The sequence below is a fragment of the Episyrphus balteatus genome, chromosome 2, assembly GCF_945859705.1.
Source record: "Episyrphus balteatus chromosome 2, idEpiBalt1.1, whole genome shotgun sequence".
In the NCBI taxonomy this organism is placed as follows: Eukaryota; Metazoa; Arthropoda; class Insecta; order Diptera; family Syrphidae; genus Episyrphus; species Episyrphus balteatus.
Genome location: NC_079135.1, coordinates 4,259,184 through 4,277,171, shown reverse-complemented (window position 1 = coordinate 4,277,171; position 17,988 = coordinate 4,259,184). Strand labels below are relative to the sequence as shown.

Sequence of the window (17,988 nt, the reverse complement as noted above, 5' to 3'; positions counted from 1 at the left end):
AACTTTTTACTTATCGGATATGCAGTTTCAGGAGTTGTATTTTTATTCGAATGTAGTTTGGAGAAATTAATATTTTTCTTAATACTGAAAAGACATCTTTATTTGAAAAACTAAACATTGTTATAGAAACAGTGAATTATATTTAGTAGATATGAATATTCTTCAACATAATAAAATTGTCGTAACTGCATTATTGAAAATGAAAGTAAAAATACCTAATAAACTTTTATCTCATAGGTGTTGCCAAATTAAAGGCTTGATTTGACCATCATTTTTATACTTACATCACGCAGTAATATGTCCTTGAATTTAAAGGGTTTTAGTTAAAATTTAGCCAATATACTGATATTATAAGGCGGTAGGTTCATTAAAATTTCCATCTGAAAGCCTTGTTAATTTTTTTCAAACTCATCTTTTTCATAGCCTTGGAAATTTTCTTCAAGATAGATAAAAATAAAATGCACGAACTTCCTTTTTTTTAATTTTAAAATTTTGTTGGGGCTCAAATTCGTTTTTTTTACATTTTGTTTTCATATACTGAGGACATTTACTTAATTAGTATAGGCGTGTTTTTTCTACAAATAAGTAGCAACTCATTTTCTTATTTTATGCGAAAAACCATAAAAACAAAAAATACTTACTTGTGTAATTTTAATCATTATTTACTATTATTTATGGTAAAAGTATGCTCTTTCATTATAGTTTGTTAATGAAAAATCAATGTGAAATGAATGGGATATCAATCAACAAATTTATCTAAAATAAACATTTTGTTGAAATTAAATATTCAAAAATAATTGACAGCTTAATTTACACAACATTGTTAAATGCGAGGGAAGTATTTTGTATAGTTTTTGAAAATCAGTGGATGTTTTTTATTTATTTTTTGTTTATACAAAAATACTTCAGTTGCATTTTTACAATTCAAATTGTTTAGCACAAAAAATGTTAAATGTATGATATTTCTATTGCTAGTTCCAAATATTCTAACGCAAAATATTGAACTGCGACAGCTAATTGAAAAAGTTTACGATTAAAGTAATTCAGTTGTGGTGTATTTTATCGGAATTGATGATAAGTTTTTGACTGATTTCTTAAAAGCTGATTTATTTATACCAATATTGACTTTTGATGTTGATTTTACAAAGATATTGAAAGGACATAATTATTTATTCAAAAAAATAGTTTAGTAAATGTAACTTTTTATGTGTAAAAGTGTCTGTTATTTCACTCATTTTCTGAGGCAAATATATTAATATTCAATAAACGTAAATTTTATGTTGTTTTATTGTTATTGTTCATTGTATTACCTTGTTTTATTATATGGAGATCATAGCAGCAGCGCCGATAAATAAATAGTAACAAGGCCTAGATTACAGAATGCAAGGTGAAGTTTGTGATCCTGGATTTTCTTGAAAACGGCTTTAACGATTTTGATATAGTTTTTGGTGTGAGTAAAGGAGAATCGCATTTTTAGTTTTTCTCAAAAAATTCGGAAATATTTATAAAAAAAAAAAAAAAAATTAGTTATTCCATCATAAAAAGGCAACTGTACATCAGCAACTTATTTAACTTGATTTAATAATAATAATCACCCTTTTCTGAATGAAAACTCCCAGGAAAATGTGATCAGGAAAAGGCCTCCCATCAATTGAAAAATTTATAGAATATCGTTCCTTTTCCGTTTAAATTTTATTCCCTTCGCTTAGATAATGATGAAAACCGAAAAGTAAACTAAATTTCTTTTAACTTTTTTATTGAGAGCCCTTCTCCCGAATACATTTTTCCGGAAGTTTTCATCCACAATAGGCTGGAATTTATTTAATTTAAAAAATATTTAATAACAGTTTACAATGCGCTTAAGACATTCCCAATTTTATTGTCACATACCTACCTAATTTTTGATATGGGCAAAGATTTGTTTAAAAACAATAAGTTTATTAGCGGGCATTGTGTCGGTACCAAATTCAAGATGGTTACAAAATCTCGACGTTGCACTGTGGGCTAGAACGCTATTTTAGCTGGAATTAATTAAAAATGTCAACTTCTTCGAAAATTGATAATTTTGGTCTCATTCGATAGATAAATGGACTAGCTATAATTTCTTATTCAAAGTTGAGGTCAACACATTCATTGGCTACATAAAAAAAACAATCGAAAGCAATTTTTCGAAAAAAAAAAACAAAAAAGGGCGATTTTTCCTCCATCCAAATATTCGTTCACTGAGTTTGTTTTAACGGATTGATAGTGAAAATTTTGCTATTTTATCAATGAGTGATGTATCCAAATATAGTATTTGCTAATAAATTGTTATTATATTGAACTTTTGTGTATAAATTTTAAAGTAAAGTTTGTAACTAGCACCGATTTTATATAACACGAATGTTCCTAAGCTTTTAAAATAAGGCACGCGTAGGCACACTATATAAATAATAAAGTAGCTAGCCTATATGGCTTTATGTTTTATATAAAACTATATCCTACAACAGCAAACTTTTTTCACTGTAACTCCGAAAGTATAGGGAGCAAAATATAAAGAAAAACCACTTACTATGAAAAGAAAACGAGTTGAATGTTTTCAAATAACTATTTTTTTTTTTTTTTGCATTAACATTTTACATTCCATATTAAGTAAAAACAATTTTTGTGCGCTTCAATGATACCTACCATTTTCGAATTTGATGCGTTCAAACTTCAAAGAACCCATTTTTTTGTTTTTTTAGACCAATAATATCTGTTGTAAATTTGAAAACCTCATTTTACATAATAATTCGCTTATTTTTGTTGTTGTTCTTATCATAAGTGTCTGTTGACCCATAAAATTATCATTATTATATCATTCGACATCATTTTAATGCCTTTCATTGCAATTTTAGACTATTTCGAGAATTTCTATAGTTAATTCCAGCTAAAATAGCGTTCTAGCCCACAGTGCGTTGCCAAGAAAAAATAAAGTAGAGTTAGCGGCTAGAGGAGCAGAGCCTTAAAGATGTGTCTGACAAAAAAATCATAAAAAGAAAATAATCTCGAAAGATGATAAATTTTATTGAAAAGAATTTTGCCTGATTTACAATATTGCGAGACGACGAGACGAGAGCGAGACGTTTTTTCTGAACGTTTTCGATTTAAAAAAATCGTTTTAAAATCGTATGGAAATTCACAATACCTACTGCGATTTTTTATTTTACAAATTAAACGAAAATAAAAAAAATAAACAGTATTTTCCGAGAATCGAACTCCAGACGCTGAGATTACTAGGCAATCACCTTTTTTTTTTTCAATTTTCAATTCATTTTTATTTTTCATCAACTTAAAACTATCTTAAAGCTAGACAAAAATTCATAAAAACTAGCCTACTTATCAATTACTTACAACTAACTTACTGGCCCTATACGGGCACTCTAAGTTATAATTCAATTTTCTTAATACTAATGCCTTTCGGCCTTATAACTATTTTTATACTAATATTTCAATGGTTTTTATTTTTCACCAAGAAATAATTTTAAAAAAACTTGGAAAGGCAATCACCTTATCACCTAGCCTAACTCGAATTTTGAAATTATGAAAACTTTTATCCATATAATTTGTCTAAAATTTTTTAATATTAAAATTTCATTTTCGAAAAATCGTCGTCTCGTGCGTCCTTTTTCCAAATTTTTGCCCCATTCACAATAAATTGCGAGACGACGAGACGAGGGCGAGACGTTTTTTCTGAACGTTTTCGATTTAAATAAAAATCGTTTTAAAATCGTATGGAAATTCACAATACTCCGATTTTTTATTCTATAAAGTAAACAAAAATAAAAAAAAAATAAACAGTATTTACTGAGAATCGAACTCCGGAGAAGTTGGGAGGCAATCACCTTCTCACCTGAGCTAACTCGAATGTTTTAAATTGAGAAAACTTTTATTCATATGAACTGTCAAGAATATTTTTATATTAAAATTTCATTTTCGAAAAATCGTCGTCTCGTGGGTCCTTTTTCCAAATTTTCGGAATTTCAACGCAACGAGAATCGAAATATTGTGCATTGTTTCATATATTTTCATTATTTGGAATTTTTTTAAATCGTCAAGGAAAATCTCGTCTCGCTCTCGTCTCGTCGTCTCGCAATATTGTGATTGAGGCATTTCTGGTTCCCGAGAGGTTAATTATGTTGGTTAGATGAGATGATTTTCTTACGCTGTCTGCCTTAGAAGAGGTTGAAGATCAAGAAAAAAGTCATCCCTGTCGCAACCTCCTTTTATTTGTTTCGAAACTCTCCACACACAATTTCCCCTTTAAACGCTAGTCGTCTCTATCTTTACATCTCTTTCTTACATAAAATTCATTTGACAACTTGTAATGGTGACATTTCTAAACAACGTGGTTGCTGTCCAGAAATCAAGATTTGTTTGATTATATTTAACACTGGTCTACAAAATTTAATTTTTTTTTATTGCCGAGACTATGATATACTTTTCTATAAGTTTTTGATGTGCTGAACTCGAATCTGAAGTCAGAAATATCCTATCAGCTCCCGTTTTTGAAATATTACCGTTGAAAGTTCGAAAAAATCGTTTTTTGACTTATTTTGGAGTTAACAAGATCTTCCCCACATGAGCTAAAATATACTTTTCTGAAGGTTTTGGGTGTGTTGAATTTGAATCTGGAGTCAAAAATATCCTATCAGCTCCCGTTTTGGAAATATTACCGTTAGAAAATGCAAAAAAAACTTTTTTTACCACTTTTGATGTTATACCTTAATTTAAAAATTTTTTTTTAAATATAAATCATAACGGTTTCTATAAGAATTATTTTCCTTCTTTAAAAATTGGCAGCCACTGAAGATCGAACCTACCTACGGTGCGGTGTTTCAATTTTAATTTAAATAAGATGTTTCATGTTAGTTTTTTCAACGTTGACCATACTACATTTTACGTTGCTTTGTTTCCTCCAGTGTAGAAAACTTCATTCTGTTGTTTTTTCATCCAATCATACATTTATATCTGTAATTTTTATGAAATACAAATGCCGAACCATAAATCAAAACAAAAACAATTCCTAATAAAAGTTAATATCAATTATAGTTTTAATTTAATTATTTTATTTTTAATATAATTTATTTTCAACTTTCTCAAATTCATTTTACAATAACATGTATTGTGATCTTAAACATAATTTTGCATTTTTTTGGTTATCCAAAATTTATATACTTTTAAAAAATTGCAATTAATGTTTCACTTCTATTGATTCTGAAAATATGCAGCACTTCTATTTTATTAATTGTGAAAATGAAGAATTTTGTAAAATGATTAATTATATGAATTAATATGTGTCCTCAGTATTAAGAAAAATAAGAATTTTTTAAAAACACATTCAATTACAAAAACGACCGTTGAAATAGACAATCCAATCACTAAAATATTCCATGCAAACTGCAACTGATGCAATGTCAAAGGAACATGAGCTTCTTCATGAACATAATCCTTATAAACCGTTGATCCAACACCTTGTCCCTTAGCTTGATAAAAAACATCTTTATCCCATTTCTCAAGCAAACCAGTTTGTTTAATTTCAACTATGAAATAATTCAAAATATCTTTAAATGGAGAATTCGGTGGTAACAAATATCCAAAATGATGACTGCAAATAGTTTCACGAGCCACGCGAAATAAACTCTTTCTATATAAAGATTGAAAACCAATATAGAATAGACATGTGTCTTCTTCAATTAAATATGCCAAACTTGTATTTCGCATTGAGGTAAATTCAGCAGCAAACGTTCCAAGATTAGTTGGAAGAATTATTTTTTCCAAACCATCTGGATATGATTTATTCTTTATTATATCCCAACGAAAATTTGGAATTATAACGGAAATATTATTTTCAACAAGATCCTGAATACTATCGTATTGTTTGATTTTGATGAAAACTGTTAAAAATGATTGAAAGAATGCTCCAAATAAATTTCCAATTATGAAGGCAAACAATAGTACTAGCAAATAAAATCGATAGTTTGAAGTTATTGGTTTTTCTATTGGTAAATTCAACAAAATTAGAAAAGTATCACTGAAACTTGCCCAAATATCAATCCTTGAAGTTGTAAGTTTATTAATCATAATCTTAGCAATTGTAATATAGAACACTGAACCTACAATGCACAGCCATACCGCTCCTGAAAATGGCCTCTGAAAATACTCATGTGGCGAAAGCAATCCGTTGACGGGTGTCATAACAACCATTTCCTCAATCGATACAGGATAACTGAAGTCGAAATTTTCTTGTGGCAAAAACGAATTCATACTAATGTCAATATTGTTTTTCAAAGAAATGTTGAAATAAGTTTCTTTTGTAACATTTCTTATATAAATTTCCTTAAAAGTTGCATTATGTCTTTTTAAAAATTGCAAAATTATTTCACCATATTTTCCTCCAATACATTTTTGTCCTTTTTCATTTCGATACCAAAAAGTTCTTGGTACGTCTTCTTGAATAATTGTTCGTAAGGCAAAACCATTAAAATCCTTCCAAGCATCCGGTAGATGACCGGAATTAGAGACAAGTTCTTGAATTGGATTATCAGCGTAGGGCATGTATGCATAAGATGATGTGTTACCAATTGTTCCAAAAATTTTTGTGAACTTATTTTCAGCAAAAAAGGAAAAATATTGAATCAAACTGCTTAAAGTTTTGGCTAAAATTATGATAAACTTTCTAGCACGAATGCTTTCGATGAGTTTGTGCAGCAATCTTGAATAACTTTTATCTTCTTCAGGAACTTGGAATACAATGTTAATTTTGTCACTCTTTCGAAATTCATTTTTGAAACCAGCGTCAAAAATCGATATTTGTATGGTGAAATCAGATTTTAAAAAATCTGTCAAAAATTCGTTATCCACTCCGATAAAATACACCATCGCTGATTCACTTTCAACTTGAACTTTTTTAATTAACTCTAGGAAATTCATAGTTTTCGTGAAAATATTGGCTATGAGTGAGAGAAATATTATGGACTTAAATAACAGCATTTTTTGTGTAAGGAAAACAAGTTGAACTATCAAATGCGACTGAAGTTTTAAATTTTAAATTTTTAAAACCACTGCTGGCCTTGAGCATTCCGAATGTAAGGGAGAAATTGCAATAATTATCATGAATTTTTGAATATTAGATTTCAACAAATGATGATTTGAGACAAATTCGTTCAACATTTTATTTCACATTAAGATTTTTTTTGTACAAAAATGATATTGATTGCAATACACAGAAAATGAAATAAAATAAAACTTATGTTTGCTTTAAAAAAATGTTTTTTTTTTTTAACGAAAATAAAGGGATCTTTTGTAGACAATAAAATCCTAATTTTAGACCTTAAAACAAAGTTTCGCTAACAATTAGCTATTACAAACTAAAAAAAGATGACTTAAGAATTAGATTTTACCTTTTTCTATTCTTCTATTATTTATTTACTATTATAATATTCAAAATTTCAATATTTAAAAAAATTAATAATAAAATTTTCTTATTTATAAAATTGCAACATTTAAGTTTTCATAAATCACTTCTATTCATTGTAAAAATACATGATGTATTTTGCAAAATTTTTAACTATTCGAAAGAATATGTTGTGCTTTTAGTATCAAGAGTGTTAAATACATAGGTCGTCCCAAAAAAATTTCAATAACAAAAACGACAGTTGAAATAGCCAATCCAATCATTAAAAAAATCCATGCAAACTGCAACTGATGTAATGTCAATGGAACATGAACTTCTTCATGAACATTATCTTTATAAATCGTTGATCCAAAACCTTGTGCTTTAGCCTGAGAAACAACATCTGCATCCCACTTCTGAAGCAAACCAATTTGTCTTATTCCAATGATGAAATCGTTCAAAATTTCCTTAAATGGAGAATTCGGTGGCAACAAATATCCAAAATATTGACTGCAAACAGTTTCTCGAGCTATTCGAAATAAGCTCTTTCTATACAAAGATTGAAAATCAATGTAAAACCGACATCTGTCTTTAGCTATTAAATATGCGAATGTCGTGTTTCGCATGGACATAAATTCAGAAATAAAAGTTTTTTCATCAGTTAGTTGAATAATTTCATTCAAACTTTTTGGATAAGACGTATTTTTTATTATTTCCCATTGAAAACTTGGAGTCAAAACGGATATATTATTGTCAAAGAGGTCTTGTATGGTTTCGTATTGGTCTATTTTGATAAAAACTGTTAAAAATGACTGAAAATAAGCTCCAAACAAATTTCCAATTATAAAAGCAAACAATAGTACCAGCAAGTAAAAACGATATTGCGAATTTTTTGGTTTTTCTGTGGGTAGATTCAACAAAATAAGATAGGTGTCACTGAAACTCGCCCAAATATCAAACCTTGAAGTTGTAACTTTATCAATCATGATCTTAGCAATTGTAATAAAAATAATCGAAAATCCAATGCACAGCCATACCGCTGCTGAAAATGGCCTCCGAAAATATTCATGTGGCGAAAGAAATCCATTTACAGGCACCATTAAAATGAAATCTTCAACTGTCAGTGGATAGCTAAAGTCTATATTTTTTGTGAGTACATATGAATTCAAGCTTATGTCCATATTGTTGTTTGAAAAACTATTCCAATATGTTTTGAGTTCTTGATTGAAACTAGGTATATCATCAAAAGTTGCATTATGCCTTTTTATAAACTGAACAATTGTTTGACCAAACTTTCCTCCAATATATTTTTGTCCTCTTTCATTTGGATACCAAAAAGTTCTTGGAATTTCATCACGGATAGTTGTTTTAAAAGCAAAACCATTTAGATTTTTTAAGGCGTTTGGAAGAGAATTGCTAGAGTGGAGGAGTTTTTGAACAGGATTTCTAGCGTAAGGAAGGTATGCATAAGATGATGTGTTTTCTAGCACTCCAAATATTCTTGTGAACTTGTTTTCGGCAAAAAATTTAAAGTATTCAATCAAGATGTCTATGTTTTTAACAGAAATTATGACAAATTTTCTAACTTGCATGTTTTCAAAAAGATTTTTTAGCATTTCCGTATATATCCGGAAATCTTCTAGTTCTTGAAATACGATGATAACATTATGAAGTAGTCTAAATAACTCTGCGAAACCAACATCGCAATTCAATATTGGTATGGATAACTCTGCTTTTGAGAAATCAGTCAGAAATTCGTTATCAATTCCAATGCAACACACTGTTGCTGAATCAATTTCTCCATGAACTCTAACAATTAATTCCTGAAGTTTAATACTTTGTGCAAGAATATTAATTCCAAACAAAAGAATTACGAAAAATTTTAAACAAAGCATTTTTCGATGTTGTCAAATTCAGTTGTTTAATATTACTGTTTACTGACGAAGAAATGAAATAAAATAATGGAATAAAACGATTGAAATTACATTATTTCAATTAAAACTTTTGATGAGGTGACCTCAAAAATCAATAAATGAAACAAATTGCGTAATCGGAGTTTGAGTAAAATTGTTCCATTAGTAGACGAAAATACTTACACATTCTTTTGCATTCAAACAAGAACGCTCAAAATCTGGTTAGAAATATTTTACTTTCCTTAATGTGTTTTCTAAAGTTCGTTTCAAAACCAAAAAAAAAAATATAAGGAAAATTGGAATTTAAAGGTTAAAATTATGCTAAATGTTTTGTTTTTTTAATTGTTATATATTTTTTAAGTTTTTACATATTCACAGTTTCAAAAACAAAGCTTTTTCAAAAACACATTCATTTATAAAAACTACAATTGAAATTCCCCATCCGACTATTAAAACGGTCCATGCAAACTGTATGCGATGTAATGTCAATGGAACAAAAGTTTCTTCGTACAAAGAATTATCCTTATAAATCATTGATCCAAAACCTTGTAATTTTGCTTGGTAAACAACATCTGAATCCCACTTCTGAAGCAAACCAGTTTGTTTTATATCAATGATAAAATCATTTAATATTTCCTTGAATGGAGAATTTGGTGGTAGCAAATATCCAAAATGATGACGGCAAATAGCTTCTTTAGCACGACGAAATAAGCTCTTTCGAAATAAAGATTGAAAATCAATGAAGAATTGGCAACGGTCTTCATCGGCTACGAAGGCGAAATTTGTGTTTCGCATGGACATAAATTCAGAAGAAAATTTCCGAAGATTGGCTGGTTGAATTATTTCTTTTAATCCCTTTGGATAAGATTTGTTTTGTATTAAATCCCATTGAAAGTAAGTACACATAATAGAAATATTGTTGTTGACGAGGTCTTGAACGGTATCGAATTGTTTGATTTTGATAAAAACTGTTAGAAATGATTGAAAATATGCTCCAAACAAATTTCGAATTATAAAAGCAAACAAAAATACCAGCAAATAAAATCGATAGTTCGAAACAATTGGTTTTTCTGTGGATAAGTTCAATAAAATCAGATAGGTATTACTAAAATTTGACCAAATATTCACTCTTGATGTGGTAATTTTTTCCATTAACACCTTAATTCCTATAATATAGACAATAAAAACTGCAATGGTTATCCAAACAGTAGTTTGAAATGGCCTTTTAAAGTACTCATGTGGCGAAAGAAATCCATTAACAGGAACCATTATAACAAAATCTTCTGTTGACACTGGATAACTCAGGTCGAGGTTTGGTCGTGGCAAATACGAATTCATGCTTATGTCGATGTTGTTGTTGAAAAGAGATTTAAAATAATCTTCTTTACTTTGATTGCTACTTCCTATTTCTCTAAAAGTTGAATTATGCCTTTTTAGAAAATGTAGAATTATTTGACCAAATTTTCCTCCAATTTGTTTTTGTCCTCTTGTATTTGGATATCAAAATGTTCGTGGTACATCGTCGATAATAGTTGTTCGCAAAGCAAAGCCATTTAAATTTTTCAATGCATCCGGAAGATGACTGGTATTATCAAAAAGCTGTTGAATTTGATTCTCATCGTAGGGCATATATGCATACGATGACGTATTAGCAATTATTCCAAAAATCCTTGTAAAATTATATTTCGCAAAACAAGAAAAGTATTGAATCAAGTTCTTTAAGATTTGAGCTGATATGACGACAAACTTTCTAACTTTAATGTTTTCGAAGAGGTTTTGCAGAATTTTTGAACAATTTCGGCCTTTTTTCGGAACTTCAAATACAATGACGATATTGTTTATCTGTGCAAACTTGTCTTTGAAATCAGCATCAAAAGTGAATATTGGTATAGATAACTCTGCTTTTGAGAAATCAATTAAGAATTCTTCATCAACTCCAATGAAACACACTGTCGCTGAATCACTTTCTCTATGAACTTTAACAATTGATTCTTGAAGTTTAATATTGTGTGCAAGAATGTTTATTGTGAGCGAAAGAATTATAAGAAATTTTAAACTTTGCATTTTTGCGGTTACTTTAATTCTGTATTTATTCAGTCTCTGAATAAAAGTGCACCATAAGCAACCAGTAAATAGGTTTTTATGAGAACTTAATCGCTATCGTGTCAAAAATGGAGTAATTTCTTTTAATTAGATGGGTATTTTGCTTCAAACTTCATTTTACTCAAATTCTCATTAAAAGCAATCAAGACTTCATGTGTTACAATTACAACTGGAAGCAAATTGCATAGCATTTCATTTTGAGGATTGAGGTCACGTTTGAGGTTGATTTAGTTCCATTTTAGATCTGATAACAGATTGGCAATTGTTGTGAGGGCTGGCAACACCTTACATTTTACATAGGTAATATAGCTAAATTAACTACTTTTATTGATTTTTAAAGGATGCATTTTGATTGCTTTTAAGGACAATTAACCTTTAAACGTTAACCGCCAAGAACTTTCATGGCAATAAATAGCAATCATCATCACATTCACCTTATTATTGTGAATACCGAGTTTTTGGTTGTTTTTATTTATTTATGATTTTGTACTAGACTTTATTTTGTATTTTAAATAATAAAAAGTTACTTATAGTGGAAATATAATGACACATGAGGTACCTAAATTCTTCTTTCAGGCCAGTTTAACTTTGCAAAACCTGGATTCTAACACTCGTACTCGTACCGTTCCTCAGATACCTATATCGAGAGCTTCTGATAGTTTTCAAACTAATTGAAAATAAATAAAATGAAAAACTTTCAAAACAGATTCGAAATTATTTATTACCTAAGTCTTTTTAAAAATATATCAAATTTTTGGTAAAAACAAAAACTAAGACTTTTTAAGCTCAAGAATTTCAAAAATATTGTTTTTTTTTTTTCTTATTTCTTCAATATGAAATCGATTTTAGACAAATACTTGCTCTAAAACATGTTATTTTTAAATAATATTTTTTGACAGTAACTAACGGTAAGGTAACAAATAAACTGTATTAATTAAATGGAGAAATAAATTAAAAAATGCACTTTAAAATGCATCCATCGTAAAATTTAATCAGAAAATGTTCGAATTTTTGTAACAATTACTAATAACGCAAACAAATGCAAGATATTTTTTGTCTTTGGCTACATTATATCTTAAAGATTTTGGAAATTTCATTATAATTTTGTGTCTTTTGCATATTTTTAGAAGTAAATCATGAGCAAAAATGTGTTAAAAAAATAAATATTAATTTAATATAGATTTTGAGGTTTTTTGAACACGTGAATTACATTTCCGTCAACACGCGATTATGCAATTATATCCTTTATTGATTTAAAACTTATATTTCTTCCATTTTTAAAAGCTTTTATTGTCTTGATTGATTTAAATAAAAAAATTAAATTAAAAACAATGTCCCTTAAGTTAAGCAAATGTTTAAGCAAAAATTATTTCCAGCTGATTGCAGTGACAATTAAAGAAAAAATCTTCCCAATAAATCAGATCAATTCGTAAGTGTACACAAAAACTAAAGTTTAGTTATATTTAACAAATGAATTTGATAACAAAAAAAAAATGCTTTGTCTAAAATTTCTTACATTTCTTTTGTTAATAATAAATATTTTTGCGAAAAATATTAAACTTCAAGAATTAATAGTTAAAGTTTATCGAGAAAGTGATTCAGCGGCAGTGTGTTTTATTAGAATTGATAACGATTTTTTGACTGATTTTTCAAAAGCAGAGTTGTTCATACCAATATTGACTTTTGATGAAAATTTCACTGAGGTATTTGAACACCGTAATAATGTCATCATCGTATTTGAAGTACCAGAAAAACCCCAAAACTATCAGAAAATGCTCGAAAATCTTTTTGAAAACATTCAACGTAGAAAGTTTGTAATAATTTCAGTGAAGAACATGGACACAATGATTGAAAACTTTCACTTTTTTGCTGAAAACAAATTCACAAGAATTTTTGGAATCATTGGTAACACATCATCTTATGCATACATGCCCTACGCTGATAATCCAATTCAAGAACTTGTCTCTAATCCCGGTCATCTACCGGATGATTGGAAGGATCTTAATGGTTTTGCCCTACGAACAATTATTCAAGAAGACGTGCCAAGAACTTTTTGGTATCGAAATGAAAGAGGAACAAAATTGATTGGAGGAAAGTATGGTCAAACAATTGTACAGTTCTTAAAACGCCATAATGCAACTTTTGAAGTTATACCTTTCTTCAGTCAAGATTTAGAATCTTATTTTAATGCTATTTTGAACAACAGCATTGACATAAGCATGCATGCATACACGGCTCCGCAAAATCTCGACTATAGCTATCCAGTGTCAATTGAAGATTTTGTTATAATGGTACCGATCAATGGATTCCTTTCGCCGCATGATTACTTTCGAAGACCATTTTCAGGAGCGGTATGGCTGTGCATTGGATTTACAATTGTCTTTATAACAATTGCTAAGATCATGATTGATAAAGTAACAACATCAGAGTTTGACATTTGGTCAAGTTTCACTGATATCTACCTAGCTTTGTTGAATTTACCCACCGAAAAAACTATTATTTCAAAATATCGCTTTTACTTGGTGCTTCTTTTGTTTTCCTTCATAATTGGAAATTTATTTGGAGCTTATTTTCAATCATTTCTAACAGTTTTCATCAAAATAGACCAATACGATACCATTCAAGACATTTTTGACAAGAATATATCCGTTATGATTGCTAGTTTTCAATGGGAAGTAATAAAAAATACGTCTTATCCAGAAGACTTGAAGAAAATTATCCTACCACAAGATTTTTCAATATATCTTTCGCATTTTATGTCCATGCGAAATACAAATTTCGCATACTTAACCGATGCAGACAGAATTAAGTTTTATATTGGTTTTCAATCTCTGTTTAGAAGAAGCTTATTTCGTATAGCTCGAGAAACTGTTGGGACTCATCATTGTGGATATTCGTTACCAGATAATTCTCCATTTAAAGAAATTTTGAATGATTTCATTATTGAAATAAGACAAACCGGTTTGCTTCAGAAGTGGGATTCAGATGTTCTTTATCAAGCAAAAGCACATAATTTCGGATCAACTATTTATAAAGATTATGTTCATGAAGAAGCTCATAGTCCATTGACTTTACATCAATTGCAATTTGCATGGAACTTTTTACTAAGTGGATTGATAATTTCATCTGTGGTATTTGTATTTGAATGTGTTTTTGAGAAGTTCTTATTTTTCTTGATACTTGAAATATTTTTCGAAATACAAAGTAATTATTGAGTTTAAACACAGTCGTATTTATTAGATTTTTGTCTACTTATACACTGCATAACTTTTTTCAAATTGTTAGAAATATGCTTTAGTTAATAAAAATAATAATCACATTTGTCGCGGTTAAGACAATCTACTCTGGTGTATAAATTTGACAGCTATAAGACAACAATGAACAAGGTTTTTCATCACATTTTCCAAATTTAAACATTTGTATAAAGTTATACAACGTTTATAAATACGGGGGTAAATATAAACTTAAAAATCCTTTAATTCAATAATTTTTTTCTTATATTCAATCATTGTAATTAAAATATTGCTTCTTTGTTTTCATTTTCTCTTTAAAATACACTGCCACCAAAGGCAATTAGGATAGTAGCTTGAACAAAAATTCTATTCTAAAGATATTTTTTTTAAATGACTTTAATGTTATTAAAAGATATCTGAAAATCGGCATTTATGGAAATTAAAAAATATTCAAAACTCAATCACAATTTATTATAATTTTTTCGAACATTTGGAATAGCCACAGTCAATATTTGTTTCAAAACCCAAAAAAAAAATACTTCAGTCGCGTTTTACAAATACACCCAAAAATGCCTCTATTCAAGTCAATGCTATTTGTATCACTTTTTGCAAATATTTGCACGCAAAGTATTGAATTCCGTCAATTAATTGAAAAAATTTACGAAGAAAGTGATTCAGCGGTGTTGTATTTTATTGGAATAGATGATAAAATTTTGACGGATTTTTTAAAAGCTAATTTCTACATACCAATATCGACTTTTGATATGCATTTCAAAGGAGAACTTCGACAGATTCATAATATTATCCTTGTTTTTCAAGTTGATGAAGAGAAAAATTGCATGAAAATCCTTCAAAAGTTCATAGAAAGTACTCGTGTTAGAAAGTTTGTCATAATTTTAGCCAAAACTATAAAAAGTTTGGTTAAATACTTTTTGTTTTTTACTCAAAATAAGTTCACAAGAATATTTGGAGTGCTCAAAAACACATCATCTTATGCATATTTGCCCTACGCTGAGAATAAAATTCAACAACTTTTCGATAAAACTAGTCTTCTTCCGGACGCCATGAAAAATCTGAATGGTTTAAGTTTACGAACATCTATTGAACATGACCTACCAAGATCATTTTGGTACTCAAATAAAAGAGGACAGCAAGTTGTTGGAGGAAGGTTTGGTCAAATATATTTAAACTTCTTGAAGAGGCATAATGCAACCGTTAAAGGGATATTATTCGACAATTCAATTGATCAAATTGCAGAAGTTATAATTAATGCAACTGTTAAAAATGAGATTGATATAGGTTTGAAAACGTATTTCCTTAGAAAAGATCTTGACATGAGCTATCCCGTGTCAATTGAAAAAACTGTTATAATGGTGCCCGTTAATGGATTTCTTTCACCGCATGATTACTTTCGAAGACCATTTTCAGGAGCGGTATGGCTGTGCATTGGATTTACAATTGTCTTTATAACAATTGCTAAGATCATGATTGATAAAGTAACAACATCAGAGTTTGACATTTGGTCAAGTTTCACTGATATCTACCTAGCTTTGTTGAATTTACCCACCGAAAAAACAATCACTTCAAAATATCGCTTTTACTTGGTGCTTCTTTTGTTTTCCTTCATAATTGGAAATTTGTTTGGAGCTTATTTTCAATCATTTCTAACAGTTTTCATCAAAATAGACCAATACGATACCATTCAAGACATTTTTGACAAGAATATATCCGTTATGATTGCTAGTTTTCAATGGGAAGTAATAAAAAATACGTCTTATCCAGAAGACTTGAAGAAAATTATCCTACCACAAGATTTTTCAATATATCTTTCGAATTTTATGTCCATGCGAAATACAAATTTCGCATACTTAACCGATGCAGACAGAATTAAGTTTTATATTGGTTTTCAATCTCTGTTTAGAAGAAGCTTATTTCGTATAGCTCGAGAAACTGTTGGGACTCATCATTGTGGATATTCGTTACCAGATAATTCTCCATTTAAAGAAATTTTGAATGATTTCATTATTGAAATTAAACAAACTGGTTTGCTTCAGAAGTGGGATTCAGATGTTCTTTTTCAAGCAAAAGCACATGGTTTCGGATCAACTATTTATAAAGATTATGTTCATGAAGAAGCTCATCGTGCGTTGACTTTGCATCAATTGCAGTTTGCATGGAGCTTTTTACTAAGTGGATTGATAATTTCATCTGTGGTATTTTTATTTGAATGTTTTTTTGAGAAGTTCTTATTTTTCTTGATACTTGAAAAATTTTTCGAAATACAAAGTAATTATTGAGTTTAAACACAGTCTTATTTATTAGATTTTTGTCTACTTATACACTGCATAACTTTTTTCAAATTGTTAGAAATATGCTTTAGTTAATAAAAATAATAATCACATTTGTCGCGGTTAAGACAATCTACTCTGGTGTATAAATTTGACAGCTATAAGACAACAATGAACAAGGTTTTTCATCACATTTTCCAAATTTAAACATTTGTATAAAGTTATACAACGTTTATAAATACGGGGGTAAATATAAACTTAAAAATCCTTTCATTCAATAATTTTTTTCTTATATTCAATCATTGTAATTAAAATATTGCTTCTTTGTTTTCATTTTCTCTTTAAAATACACTGCCACCAAAGGCAATTAGGATAGTAGCTTGAACAAAAATTCTATTCTAAAGATATTTTTTTTAAATGACTTTAATGTTATTAAAAGATATCTGAAAATCGGCATTTATGGAAATTAAAAAATATTCAAAACTCAATCACAATTTATTATAATTTTTTCGAACATTTGGAATAGCCACAGTCAATATTTGTTTCAAAACCCAAAAAAAAAAATACTTCAGTCGCGTTTTACAAATACACCCAAAAATGCCTCTATTCAAGTCAATGCTATTTGTATCACTTTTTGCAAATATTTGCACGCAAAGTATTGAATTCCGTCAATTAATTGAAAAAATTTACGAAGAAAGTGATTCAGCGGTGTTGTATTTTATTGGAATAGATGATAAAATTTTGACGGATTTTTTAAAAGCTAATTTCTACATACCAATATCGACTTTTGATATGCATTTCAAAGGAGAACTTCGACAGATTCATAATATTATCCTTGTTTTTCAAGTTGATGAAGAGAAAAATTGCATGAAAATCCTTCAAAAGTTCATAGAAAGTACTCGTGTTAGAAAGTTTGTCATAATTTTAGCCAAAACTATAAAAAGTTTGGTTAAATACTTTTTGTTTTTTACTCAAAATAAGTTCACAAGAATATTTGGAGTGCTCAAAAACACATCATCTTATGCATATTTGCCCTA

General features: G+C 28.8%; 3 protein-coding genes across 3 annotated transcripts; 1 reads left to right on the top strand and 2 right to left on the bottom strand.

Moving 5' to 3' along the window:
• Positions 1-5,295: 5,295 nt before the first annotated feature.
• Positions 5,296-6,951, bottom strand: LOC129912649 (uncharacterized). Its single transcript, XM_055990989.1, has one exon. The coding sequence runs from the start codon at positions 6,949-6,951 to the stop codon at positions 5,296-5,298; it is 1,656 nt and encodes a 551-aa protein (XP_055846964.1).
• Positions 6,952-9,699: 2,748 nt separating this feature from the next.
• On the bottom strand, positions 9,700-11,391 carry LOC129912648 (uncharacterized). The gene is made up of 2 exons (XM_055990987.1): positions 11,075-11,391; positions 9,700-10,756 (listed from the first exon to the last, which is right to left on the bottom strand). The coding sequence occupies exons 1-2, from the start codon at positions 11,389-11,391 to the stop codon at positions 9,700-9,702; spliced, it is 1,374 nt and encodes a 457-aa protein (XP_055846962.1).
• A 1,874-nt stretch (positions 11,392-13,265) lies between these two features.
• Positions 13,266-14,645, top strand: LOC129912646 (uncharacterized). The gene has a single exon (XM_055990985.1). The coding sequence runs from the start codon at positions 13,266-13,268 to the stop codon at positions 14,643-14,645; it is 1,380 nt and encodes a 459-aa protein (XP_055846960.1).
• The last annotated feature ends 3,343 nt before the right edge of the window (positions 14,646-17,988 follow it).

What these genes read in the sequence shown, in the direction of transcription:
- LOC129912648 (XM_055990987.1), bottom strand. Translation starts at nt 11,391, where the DNA reads ATGCAAAGTTTAAAATTTCTTATAATTCTTTCGCTCACAATAAACATT. An exon ending in GAAAACATTAAAGTTAGAAA is followed by an intron (nt 10,757 to 11,074) that starts GTTTGTCGTCAT and finishes TTTTCTAAAAAG; the next exon opens with GCATAATTCAACTTTTAGAG.
- LOC129912649 (XM_055990989.1), bottom strand. Translation starts at nt 6,951, where the DNA reads ATGAATTTCCTAGAGTTAATTAAAAAAGTTCAAGTTGAAAGTGAATCA.
- LOC129912646 (XM_055990985.1), top strand. Translation starts at nt 13,266, where the DNA reads ATGGACACAATGATTGAAAACTTTCACTTTTTTGCTGAAAACAAATTC.